The sequence below is a fragment of the Crocodylus porosus genome, unplaced genomic scaffold, assembly GCF_001723895.1.
Source record: "Crocodylus porosus isolate Cpor-Errol unplaced genomic scaffold, CroPor_comp1, whole genome shotgun sequence".
In the NCBI taxonomy this organism is placed as follows: Eukaryota; Metazoa; Chordata; order Crocodylia; family Crocodylidae; genus Crocodylus; species Crocodylus porosus.
Window position 1 is genome coordinate 9,823,499 of NW_017728942.1, and position 13,703 is coordinate 9,837,201.

General features: G+C 49.1%; 1 protein-coding gene across 1 annotated transcript in view; it reads right to left on the minus strand.

Moving 5' to 3' along the window:
- The window catches only part of KCNQ2 (potassium voltage-gated channel subfamily Q member 2), a 116,162-nt gene that overhangs the window by 47,874 nt on the left and 54,585 nt on the right, over positions 1-13,703 (minus strand). The window contains exons 5-9 of the mRNA XM_019548096.1: positions 11,139-11,314; positions 9,451-9,576; positions 5,252-5,362; positions 4,577-4,672; positions 1,485-1,579 (exon numbers count right to left, since the gene is read on the minus strand). Of these exons, the coding sequence (XP_019403641.1) occupies positions 1,485-1,579; positions 4,577-4,672; positions 5,252-5,362; positions 9,451-9,576; positions 11,139-11,314 (604 nt within the window). The remainder of the gene's footprint in view (positions 1-1,484; positions 1,580-4,576; positions 4,673-5,251; positions 5,363-9,450; positions 9,577-11,138; positions 11,315-13,703) is intronic.

The following is a 13,703-nucleotide window of genomic DNA, read 5'->3' on the forward strand; positions in this document are numbered from 1 at the left end:
CCAAGATAACAGACCTGCAGTGCCACAACACAATACTGCGCTAGGATATTCCCTCTGGGTGCAAATTAGGGACCTCTGGGCTGTCTCGGTGCACGACACAGAATGACAAGACAACACCTGGCTCCGTCAGTCAACCCCTCTGGCACCACGCACGCATCCGATGCCTACAACATTGCGGCGAGCCCTGTGCAGACCCGCATGAGCACATTAACGTTGACAGGAGATGCACAACGCTGACTGCAGACGCACAGCGCAACACGGAGCCACGGATGTGCAAAATGACAGGGCTTTCTATTTATAACAGCAAGGGAAACCCACGCGATGAGAGAGGCATATTGTGGAAGGTGCCTGCCGGGGGGAGAGCACAGGGTTTCACCATGTGCAAAGGGCAGGGCGGACAAGGTGCCTTGCTTTTTGGGAGCTCTGCCTTTTCTGGGCCTTGGGCATCAGTCCAGGGATTTCCTATGCTGCTTCTACAGAATTTCAGGTCAAATACAAGGCCCCCCCACACCCTAAAGGGAAATAACTCCACCTGCCATTTATCTCCCACTGGTATCAGCAAAGTGCTGCCTTGAAAATCAGAAGAGATCACACGCAAATGATGCTAAAGCTGCTGCAGCCACAATGATTTTCTCCCACCGGCCTGCCACTGGGGGAAACCGGGTAATCAAACCTATTCTCAGGTATCCAGATTGAGATGAAGAAGGATGCTTATGCCCAAAAGCTTGCAATGAAATTATTTTTTTTAGTTTTATTTTTTTGCAAAAATCGAGTTGGTCTAATAAAAATAGCACCTTGACCATGAACCTATTCTCATGCATCTCAGTCCACTTCACTGCCACATCTGCAAACCACTACAGCCAAACCACCTCGGCTGTCCCCAGGGACCCCGCCGGCCACAGCGAACCCGGAGATGGCTGCACGCCGCGTGAATGCTATTCAAGGGGACAGGATGGCTGCGGTCTGGGGGCAGGTCAAGACCGGTCAAAGGGCAAGAGCTTGCAAGGCAGAAGAACAATTTGGTTCCCGTCAGGACAACATGACAACACACCCAGGAGTGAGCACCGACCGGCAGGGCAGGTCAAGAGGAGCATTTACCTACTTTCCAGGGCAGCTCTTGAGGAGGTCTTCAGGCACTGCCGGGGCAACTGTCACAACACAATGCAACTAACAACGGATGCAGAGAAATAAAGGTGAAAACAATAACACATAGACACAAAGAAAGAAGAAAATTAATACTGTGGAAATTAAAATAAAGCACGACAATACAACCCAGAACAAAACCAAAATGTATAATTAAAAAGAAAGAAAAAAAAAAAAAAAAAAGGAAAAAGAAATACACTTGGCGAGTTTATAACGCGTTTTAAAAACAAACAAACCAAAAAAAGCCATACAATGATTCAATTCATGTAAAAACTGAACGGGCTGGATGGTAACATCAGCGTCTGGAGGGAAACAGGAGGAAGGGCTGGAAGAGCAGGTACCTGTACATGGGAACGGTGACCGTGCGTTCATAGTACTGCCAGGTGGAGCGCAGGTCTGTTCGAGAGAGGTTGGTGGCGTAAAACCTCCAAGCAGCCTGTGGGCGAGAAGGGAGCTGGGTGGGTGAGCGGAAACCAGCTCAAAGGATCCATCCTGCCCCTGCCCGCTGATTCACAGCAAGGAAACTACAAGCGGCACCTCCCCTCCAGGACCACCAAGACTGGAGGCAGCTGATAGCGGAAGGAAGGGTTTACTTGGGGACTTGAAACAAGAATATCTGAAAGAAATAGTGGGACTGGCTTTGAAACTGCTGCCCTGGCTTTTGGCTGGTTATGGTACGCATCAAGCAAAATCACATTATTATTGCTTTATTAGTATGGGTTATTAGTAGGAGTGTGGACAGCAGATGGAGGACAGTGATTCTTCCCCTCTATTCGGCACTAGAGAGGCCACATCTGGAGTCCTGCGTCCAGCTGTGGGCCCCCCACTGCAGAAAGGATGTGGACACATTGAAGAGAGTCCAGGGGAGGGCAATGAAAGTGGTTCAGGGGCTGGGGCACTTGACTGGTGAGGAGAGGCTGAGTGAATTGGGCTTATTCAGTCTGCAGAAGAGAAGGCGGAGGGGGGATTGCACAGCAGCCTTCAGCTCCCTGCAGGGAGTTGCAAAGAGGACGGAGCTGGGCTGGTCTCAGTGGGGGCAGATGACAGGACAAGGAGCAATGGGCTCAAGCTGCAGCAAGGGAAGTTGAGGTTGGATGTTAGGAAACACTCGCAAGGAGGGCAGTAAAGCAGTGGAACAGGTCACCCAGAGAGGTGGTGGAGAAATTTAAGACCCGGGTAGACAAAGCCTTGGCTGGGATAATTTAGCTGGGGCTGGTCCTGCTTGAAGCAGGGGGCTGCACTAGATGGGACCTCCTGAGCTCCTTTGTAGCCCTCACTTCCTATGAGTCTGTTACTCATAACCCCCACTGGCTCGGTGAGAGCTGCCTGCGCTCAGCACCTCTGAAACTCCCTTTCAGAAACAGCAGCCATATCCACTTGCCCGGCACTGGGTTTCATCTCCTGTGCTAGGCAAAGGGGGGTGTTAACTACAGGCATCTCAGCCTACTTGAGGAAGCTCTTTTTTTTTTTGCTTTACAAAACTGCTGGCTCCGGCAGCCACGGAGCCACTCGTTGGACCCGATTCTGTTCTCAAGCTGGTGCCCTGCCATAGTTCCCAATGGTACACTTCTTGCTCGCACAGCGGTGAACGGACATGGAAGTAGCCCATCTACCTTCAAGCACCGTCTCTGGCCGGATCCTTATGCTCCTCAGATGAGTTATACATTGGCATAACCTTATTAATCAAAATCAAGTGGCCCTGCTGTCTAATAATAGTGCAAATGAGAGGAGAATTTGGCCGTAATTGGTCTATATTTTCAGGGACCTCAAAACTCACTTTTTTTTTTGACTTAGAGGATGACACCAAGTTACTCCTCTCATCTAACCTTTGGGATCAGAAATGCTTTTTCCTGGTACTAAGGACTTAACAGTGATTGACAGATGATGCATCAAATGCCTGTTACAGGCCACTAAAGAGTTAACTAGCTTGGGGGTTTTGAGGGTTTTTTCCCCCATTTTTTTTGAAGTGATGTGACTTCCAAAATCTTTAAGCTGCGGATCCAGACAGCCATATGCACAGACATCTGTTCTTGGTTAAAAAAAGTGTTCCTGAATGCTGCCTTGTATCATATCAATAAAAAAATTTCTCCTTGCGTAAAACCAGTTTGGGGGGAAACAGACTGCCGTAATGAATTTGTCTGCATTAGCACTAATTAAGTGAAGCTGGGTTTTGTTACTTTGCTTCCCCAGCTTGGCGGACAGCATATGCGTCTATCCCATGGCTGATTTCCTTGCATTTATTTTTAAGCAACACCAGTCGCCAGCTGTTGTCTGGCACCTTCCACACTGCCTTGAACTGTCACCTTTCCACCTTCTCCAGAGTTTTTGCAAAAAATGGGACCCAGTGTATCCGAAAGGCTTGAATACAAAGGCTCCTGCCTGGAGACCTGCCTGTGGGGCTGCTGGATTCACTTTTGCTGTCATTTTGCCTGCCCCTTCAAGGCACTCTTCTGTGTAAGACCAAGTAAGAGCTCCTTCCTATGGAGAAATGGGGGTTTGGGAATTGCTGGGCTTTGGGTGAAGTCCCAATGACTACGATGGCATGAGATCAGGCCTGCCATGACTATGGGGCCACAGGTGCTCCAATCCTACATTTAATAAAGAGGGCCTGACAACAAGAGGGCAAGTGCACATACGACTCTGTTTTGCACTGGGCTGCCTTTCCAATGCTCCTCCGTTTAGGAGCAGTGTCAAATCCCGAGGGAGACGGATGGGTCCTAGGACTCAAGTGGGTCATTTTCCCTTAGCCGGTCAGCGGTGAAGACCTGGGACTACATGCCATCTCATTTGAGGATGATGGGATGGTGGAGACGGTGGCATTAGGACAACTTACCATCCCTCAGCTAGTTATACTGGCCTAGAGGGACCACTGCCCCACAAGTTCAGGCAGAGCATCTTCACTTCACCCCAGTGTAGTATGCCGGCTCCCTGCCTGCTGTACAAGTGGGGCAGAATATAAAAGGGGGGCTGAGGATCTTGTCCATGGAGTCAGCCATGGGTTGGGCAGAGCGTGGCCGACAGAGTGGACTTCATAGCGACCCATTACCATTTCTCAGGAGGAGAAAGAAGCTGGGGTGCGCTGGGAGCCCGTGGTGGAGGCGACACATGCCATCCTTGCCTGCACTGGGCCTATTTTGGCTGCATTAAGATTCCCTCACTTGCATGAGTCTACACAGTTGTCCCCAAATTAACCCCCAAATGCAATCGCCTTTGGGCTGACCAACCAGACCTGGCTTCTTAACACCCAGGCCTTCAAAACCAGGGGTTGTTCCTTATATATAACACGTGCAAACATCCAAACTGCCCTGGAGATGCTTCCCAGGGCTCCTCTTTGCTGGACGAGACTGAGTGATCCCAAGCAGTGCGAGAGGCCACGCGATGCGGGTCTAGCGTCAGTGCCGGGGGCTCCTGTCCCTGGCTGCTGTTTGCCTACCTGAATCAGGCCAGCTGCAGGGTTTCGCCTCTTCTCAAAGTGCTTTTGCCGATGTTGTTCCTGAACCTTCAGAGCAAACCCAGAACCTAAAATGCCCTGAAAGAAAGAAACAGGACTGTTTTCAGTGGGCCACGCATTGGACTTGTGCTTTGCAGCTGTGTTTGTGGCAGCTCTCATACAACCACGTCTCCTCCGATTCATTCACTTCCTACCCAACACCATCCCCCCTAAAACGCCACAACGGGCCATACCACGAGGGCAACCAGCTTCCCTTCCCACAAACACTGCAATACAACACAAGCCCTTCCCTCCACGCTGCAGCCAACCCAGGATCCCCAGGCAGGGACAAAAAAAGCACAGTGCAGTGCACTCTTTAAACCCGCATCAAAGTAATCCTGGGGAGTGGGGGGGGGGGAAATCACTCCATTGTTGTCTGGAGACAATTTTGGACCGCGCAGATGCCGGTGGGGAAAAAGAGCCGGGCAAAAGTTTTCACAGGCTTGTTATTCTGGCAGAACAACATCCTGAATTTGGAGCCGGCCCAATTCATTCAGATGTCATGACCCCAAGCAATTGGAGAGGCATGCACCGGCGCGCTTTCAGCCCCCCGAGGTCAAGGCCCCCCCGAGGTTGTCTGATAGCAATAAGGCTTGTTATATTCAGCTGCTTACTTACAGCAGGGAGGGCAAAGAAGGAAACGCCAATAAGGGTGAAAGTGGCAGCGAGGAGGCGCCCGTTCCAGGTCTGTGGGTACTTGTCCCCGTAGCCGATGGTCGTCAGTGTGATCTAGGAGGGAGACGAGACAACATCAAAGCCTGTTTGCTCCGGTGGCCACATGCATCTATCCCTGAGTTAATGCCTGTGCTGCCTGAGAAAGCTGCTTGTCTCTCTCTTCAAGACAGCTACTGCCTGGCCATACCTCCTCTCCCCCCTGATCTGTCCCTTCGTTCCTTCGATCCGAGCAGCCCGAACACCACATTATGCCCGCCCTGCGGCCCCTGTCCTCAGCTGGCCTTGCCCAGGGCTGCAAAGGGGTGCAACAAGAAATTTGAGGCAAGATCCTCCAAACCGTAGCCCCATGCCAGAACCACAAAGCGACCCCCTTCCCCCCTCCCTGCTCCAGGGAAGAGGGTGCGAGCTTTCACTGCAGTCACGCAGGATGGGCAGCTCTTACCATCCCACAGACAGATCTAGGTTACTGCCATCTGCTGCAAACACTTCTGCTGGTCCAAAACCTCCCTGTAGGAGACTGGATTGCTCCTTCAGGACTGAGAACAATAACACAGTGGCCCCCACGCTCTTGTTTAGCATCTCAGCTGAGGCTTTTGCAAATCAGGCAGAGCTGTTTGCATGCATAAAGATTTGAAACTGTTTATTCCTAATCTTTCCAACAGTGCTTATTAACTGGTTTCCCTTCCAATTTCAAAACACCATATTATGCTGACGGTATGAATTACTGTTGCTTCATACATCCTAATTTAGAAATTTTATTTTTCCCCCCAGCAGTATTGCGATGCCATTCCAGGCAGGGCTGGAAGGTTGTTATGTACATGTTGTGAGAGCAGCGGAGAAATTTGGTTGTTACGTACTATACAATGGGGAAACAGATACAAGCAGAGATTTATTTGCTGGGTTTCCTTGGTTAAGGATGGGTGCAGGGCGACTTTAATGGGTGGCTTTTAGAGCCAGAAAGGCTGCCCTAGGCAGGGACATGTCAGCCCAGGACCCAGCCTTCCCGGATGGTCCAGACAGAAAGCGGAGGCAGAGCCAGCAGAAATGACCTGATTCAGAAAGCTTTCCACACATCCTCTGCCAGCTGGACTCTTAGGGCTCAGACGAAAGCTGCCATCCTTTCTACCTGCTTGGGCACCAACACCTCTGAAGTCTAAAACAGCATCCCTAAACCCACACCATGTGCTTAGTGAAGCTGCGTGCGAGTCAGCTGAAAACAAAATTATGTATAAATAAGTACGAGTCTTGATTAGTGGCTTTCCCCACAGCAGTTTCTAATCAGAAGTATTGAGAGCACTATCAATTAGATGCCATTTAGACAAAGCATTTAGCATATGAATGGCTCTTCTATATGGAATCACAAACTTGACACTGCTTCATTTGGTAATCACTGAATTGTTAACGAACGGTTTATAGCCAAGAGTTACCTGGGGGGATGCTACTGAAAAGGCTACAGACATTACCCAAAAATGTTTGGGATGCTGGACTTATGACTCAGACCTACTTTTAGACAAGGAAACAACTGCAGATACCAGACACCCTAAAAGGGTATTTAGGCATTGTACTAGGTGGTCTAAGCAGTGGACACTACTTATATGCATATAAAATAAGTGCATAATTTGCTTAAATGCATAACACAGTCCCAATTCTTTTTTTTTATCTACTGCTTATATTGTAACAAACCCCAGCTATTTATCAGCCAAGTGCATAAATCACTTCAGGGAAAAAGAAATCTTTGGCCCCACTGTCTGTTTGTACTCTGTTTAACTGCACAATGGGTAAAGCTCAAAGCCCTTCATTTCAAAAGTTTTAAACCAGCCTTAAATTAAACAGTTCCTGCCAATTCCAAGGCTGCTATTACCCTAGGACACAAGGTAGGGAGCTTAATGTGGCTGGAAAAGCTTAGCACAAGTTGTTCCTGAAGTCAGCGAGCATTGTTTACACTGATTTTGGGAAAGGACACGTTCCCCTTCAACGCGGAGACTTTCTTCAATCTAGAGGATAAACAGAGCACGCTGCAAATGCATGAGACAACCCCTCTGCCCCAAAGAGTTTACAGCCCCAGTAATGTGTGATGCAAAATTCCTCCAGAATAAATACATTAATAAAGCACATTTGGGTTGTTTTTTTTTAATTTTATAACAATGAGAGTTGAAGAATGTATTAAAAATACAAGTACAGTCCTTCAAAGCAGGCGAAACTTGCTCTTCTGAGCTATCTTTTCTCCTGTGCCATTCACTTTCAGTTCGAGGGCCACTAATCCTTTTCTTACGGCCACAGTGAATAGCCAGGACCATGTTAATATACAGCCTGTTCTTACCAGAGATTGGGCTCAACTTGCAAAAACTGGGACTGGAGGTAGAAATCTGACCCTGCTGGAGGCAATGGCATAAATCCTGTTCACTTGATTTCACCTGCAAATCCTGAACTTCCCTGTTTTCCAGAACTTAGACTTCATGCAAGGGAAAGCAATGACGCAGGAATGAGAACGAAGGCTCGATAATGGCCTTGGGAAATGCCGAGAACCACACGTCACTACCCCAGGCCAAATTTTCAATTAAATATTGTGTTTTAATGGGAAAAAAAAGAAGGAAAAACACTCAATGAATTGCTTGCAGTGCTCTCCCTCCTTTTTGAGATCTGAGTTGGATCAGCAGGAAGGACAGCTTTGAGCCCATCTGTTTCCAGATCGGGGGGGTGGCACCTGGGTTTGGACTAGTTCTTGGTTTTGCTCTCTGGTTGCATCAAGCCCTGCTCTGTTTTTCTAACTGTAATCAATGCACTTAAAAACTTTGAACCACCACTGGACTGACTTCACAGCAGGTTTGTGTCCCCTTTGTTGAATCAGCTGACTCTTCCCAAAGCTTGGAGCTGTTCAGATCATGGATCCTGGTCAGGACCCTGCTGGCGGGTCTTGCAAGCTTTGCAATGAGGGCCAGACTGGCTTCCGGAAGTGCCGGAGCAGGAGAACAACAAATAAAGTAGATTAAAACCTCATTAATTCCTTCTTTGTCAAACTGCTAATCCAATAATTCACACGCACATGCACAAATGGGCGCACAGAAAAACTAAAGCAGTGCCCTTTCCTCCCTCGTTGGCCAAGATTTAATAGCAGAGTGCCTTCAGTAGCGAGGCCTTTTCTATTACAAAGACCCCATTAATCTTACAAAAATATACTACAGTGCATTTAACCGCACACTCTGAAGAATGATCATAAATAATTAAAAGCAAGCAGCACTCGTCAAAATAAATGATCAGAGCCACATTTTTGTAATGCGGCATCTTTGATGGACATGGCTCAACTGTTGCAGAACAACTAATCCCATGCAAGGGGGAAGTATGGAGCTGGAATACCCCTGTGGGAATTGTGCCGATGGTATTCCCAAGGACCCAAAGAAACACAAGTGCTGTACCATGGCTTGTCTGCTTATGCTAGGTGCCTGCTCCTATGCTCATAGAAGCTAATGAGAATCTCTTCATTGGCCAAATTCAATACCCAGAATGAGTCCTTTGGTTACTACCATGAAGTTTCTGCTGTGTTGATCACTCTGTCCAGGACTGAAAAGAAGAGCTGATCACCTCCCAGTCTGCTGATGGCATCCACGACCTCTCCAGGGTTGACAGAGTCCAAAGTTTGGAAGGGACTTTAAGGTCATTGAGTCCAACCTTCTGCACAGATTTGCAGCTCCCACGCCACCCCAAACAAAAGCCTCTCCAACCTCATCTGCTTAAACCGCTCCCACATTTAAGACAGCAGCCGTGTGGTCCAAATTTCAATGTGCCACCATTAACCTCCTGCCTCCAAAGTTGGATGGCACTCCATTTAATAACCCAGTAAAATAGCTGGGGGGGTTGGGCCCATTCATGCCGAAGTACATGGTTCAGGCTGTCTTCATCGACCCCTGACAGCAGATGGGAGCTTTTCTGCTGCCTTCCTAGCTTCAGATAATTCATGGAAGGAGACACTGCAGCATTTTCTAAAAAGGATCATTTGAGAGAGATATCTAATTTGAGTAGCCCAGAATCATTTAATAATGACGCTAACCAACCGCTCATAAGTCAATTCCTCTCCTAAGAGAAGATGGAGGGTTGATGGCTATTTCATTTTAATAGCAGCCAGCTGTTTTGTAGAAATTACTCACCAGGCCCCACCAGAGTGCATCTGCGTAGGTATCAAAGTGGTCATTCTCTCCTTTCTCAGCCAAGTACACCAGGAAGGAGGCCAGAATGAGGCACAGGAAGCCAATATACCAGGCAGTAATCAACTCCTGCAAGACAGGTAGGAAAGAGGATGAAATAAAGGGACTGTCACCCTCAAGGGTGTTCCCAAAGGCAGGGACAGGGAACCTTCCCATTAGACTTTCCGACTAGTAATAGTAGTTGTCATCTTGCGGGAGAGCTGACACGGGGGCTCTTTCTGTAATAAATCAGAGACCCTCCCTGCCCTGAAGGGACAATGTGAAGGGATGAGGTAAAGGCTGAGAGAAAGGAAGGATGGATTTCTCCACTGGCACCGAGACACAGAGAGCTGAGCTAAGTCACACGGGGGCAATCTGTGAGACCACATCACTTGGGGCCCGATTCTGCACCGGGAGCACATCCACATCTACATGGGAACCAGCTGCAAAGTTTGCATCTGGATTTTGTATCCTAATTTCAAGGCCCTTTGGATGTGACAACGCCCTGTTTCACAGACAGGGGCGATGTGGTATGAGGTAATGTAGCTTATTTCACCCTGTTTAGGAAAAGCACGCCTCTGGGCTTAATATTCATTTCGAGAATACTTGGTAGCAGAAACAAGAGACTGGTCTAACTGCATGCATGTGAAGAAGAGCAAGTGGGATTTGCGTGGGGTTGGCTGCAGCTCACTTGGCGTCATATGAACATATAGTTTGGTTCTCACTTGGGTGGAGTTTAGCTCTGAATGTGTGGAGAGAAATGTGGACGGAGTTTGCAATCCATCAGGAAAGCCTCTAGGTATATCACCTTGTTTCTGGTTTCCTCAAATGTAGAGTTTCATTTGCAGGACAATGCACATAACGGTGCAGAAAGAGGAAGCAGCACTCAGTTTCCCCCCTTCTTTTAATATTGCATTCGCACTGCACAGAAACGAGAACACACTTGAACCAAGCCTATTCTTTCGAAGAAAGGAGAAGCCTTCAATAACCAAAGTTGCCAAGTCAAAAATCAAGATATTGTTTCATTTTACTAAACCGTAGGTGGAATAGGATGGCACACGCTTTCCCCCACCCCCAGCATCTGAACCCTAAAATTATTCTTCGGCAGGCCTGAACAGTTAGTCGAGACTCTTTACAACCACGCTCAGCCTGTTGTAGAAGAAGGGCAACAGGGTGATATCACCTACATGTGCCAGGGTAGATCATGCCTCTTTAAACGGTTACAATTTTGGGGCATGTCAATACAAGAGCAGATGAAGGAAGTATCATTTCTGAGATGTCTGCTAAGGTTTCAAAAGGAAGCAAATATCAGGAAACAGGCCAGATATCGCCTAAATTAAGTGACAGGAAACAAAATGCGATTGAGTGCTTCTCCAACTGGGGAAAGGCCAATAACGCCATACACTGGGGATCGCTTCTGTGACTAGTACGAATGCCCCATTTCCCACTGATTTGGGGCCGGATCGTGGTGCCCTCTGACTCCAGTGGGGAAAATGTTGAGTGATGCATCCTCTCCGCAACATGCACTTTAGTATAAACAGGCACTAACTAATTACTAATCCTGAGGCATCCTGGTTTTGAAGATCATGACACATACCATAATAAATCAGCAAAGACACAGAGACCAGTCTAGCTGCCCAGGTGTCGCTCACCTTACTGTGGGCATAGACGACGGAGCCTAGGAGTTTCCAAGTGCCTCCTCGGCGGTCCATTCGTATCATGCGCAGGATCTGCAGGAACCGCAAACTCCTAAGTGCCGACGTGGCAAAGACGTTCCCTTGGGATCCCGCGGCCAGCACGGCGATGGAGGCGATCAGCACCATGATGTCTGCAAGCAAGGAGCATGAGACGGCTCAGCAGAGGCCTCATAGACCAACCATCCGCCCCACCAGCCCTGGGTGGGCTCTTCCGAACTGGCTCACTTTTCTCGGTGCAATGACACTGGCGCTCGGATGGATTCATTCGACCCCTCAGACATTACCTCTGTTATAGCCTTCCCTTATAATCTGGAGTTAGTTTGGTGCCATCATCCAGTGGTACTATCGGCCGTGCCCACTGAGAGATGCACACTGCCTCCTCCACATTTGCCTAGCCAAAGCCAAGTAGAGTCTCAGATTTCCCACTTCACTTCATGCCCTCAGCTAGTCTGCTCTTGCACCTACATTTACATAGCACCTAACCCTGTATCATTCACCATCCCCCTTCCAGAGCGGGAGAGCAACCAGCAAAGATGCTAACACCTACCAGCTCTCCATCGGGAACAGGTGTGTGCATACCGCAGAGAGCAAGGGCTGTATCGGTCGTGCCTTCTGGGGGAGGTATAATGCCGCGCAAGCCAATATTAACCTCAAGACATTGATCCACTGCATGGATGAATGAAACGCTCATTCCTCCTCTCCTTGCACATCCCCCTCTTGGACAAATGGAGCAAGAGTCCAAGGACTGAGCTCCGGTTTGATGCGCGATGCAACAGCTCTGGGTTGGAATAAGCACCTCCAAAGTGCCTGCCCTTCTTCCACCCATGCTGCACGTAGGGACCACCTTGCAATGTGAACACCTAATGCCTCACTCACTAAGGCAAGCCTGAAGGCCTCTGTTTCAGGAAGGACAATTTCAGCCCTTTTTTCTTGTTGGAGGAAAAACGAGTGCATTTTTAAGGGGAAAGTACCAGACACGGACCCAAACCGTAATCCTGAATCCTCAGGGCATTTAGAAACGGCCCCTCCGCTTGATACCTAGGGGTTTGGGTACCCACAGTCAGGCTCCAGATCCAGCCATGGTGCCTGGGGCTCACCTCTGGAAAGCAGTGATGATAATTCGGGTAATGCCAATTTTATGGGGAGGCAAAATGGGAGCTGCAGGAAGCTGCGTGATTCGTCAGGGACAGACATGCGGGTTACCCAACTTCTCCTTCCCAGACATTTCCCAAGCGCCTGTTTCTCAGCTACACTAAGAGCACATGATGTCCTCCTCAGGCTGATGCAGGGACCTGGGCAGAGCCAAGCACCCACCCAAGGATATGGAAAGGCAGCAACGTAGCTCCATCCCTCTCTCCTCTCCGCACGAGCACCCGATCCATATACATGCACAGGAAGCCAGGCTTCTCCCTAGCAGGCACTTGCCCTTTCGCTCCCTGCAGGACCTGGACACCAACACCAGGAACCCCTCAGCTAGATTTCAGACTGGCCACAGTCACACCTCCAGGTTCGGTTCATGTCCACCCATCCTCCTGGCATACAGCAAACCCCAGCACGCAGATCCGCCCGGCGCATGCTGTACTCATTCTGTGCTCTCCACGCAAGCTGCCCCCACTTCTCAAGCCCGCCGCGGCAAGGCAGGGCTTACCGATGACACAGAAGGGCTTGCGAGCAAATTTTAACCTTCCCCTCCAGCCCCGGTATCGACAGCAGCACCCGGCAGCCCAGATTCTGACGAAGTACTCCACGCCGAACACCACGATGGTGACTATTTCCTGCAAGGGAGACCGTGCGATTAGTCCAAGAACAAAGCCTGGGGGAGAAAAGACTGCAGATTAAATACAGGCTGTGTTGGTAACAAAAGTCCATTGTGTTGCATTTTTTTAAAAAAAAAAAAAGCACCCACTGGTTTCTGCGCTCCAGCAGCGTATTGCAGACCATTCGGAAACCCGGCCTGGCGTCAGCTGCTGCCACACCGGTTTTCAGCAGCTTGGCTGTCCACTAGCCCTTTATACCACCCTGCATTTCACTAGGGTCCTTCCAACCCACAAGGTGAAAGGACTAAAACGATCATGAGCCGAAGCTCTGCCGGTCATGTGCCGTTGGTATGTTACTTTCTCCCTGATTTCCTCCCCCCGCCATATTAACGATGCTCACCTCGCCTTTCATGTGTGCGGAGTCTGACAGGGCTCTAATTAGGCTTTCACTGGCTTTTGATATCGGGTGGGGAGATGGTGAGGGGGAGGAGGAAGGGAGAGACAAAGAGCAGGGAACACAATGAATCTCGGGAGCCAGAGGAAGTATCTAATTCTGCCAGCGATCACTCAGCGTGTCACCAGAAGCCGCGCTGTCAGCGTATGCGATGTGCCATGCCAAGCTGTTTAAGTAGGGAAAGTATGCGGCTTTATGTCAGATCAAATCAGCACCAAAATGTTTACAGTGCAGGGCAGGGAGGGAAGCACCTAGGCTGGAGCAGCATCTCTTTAAAAGGGCTTCTCACTAACTTGTATATTCAGGCCC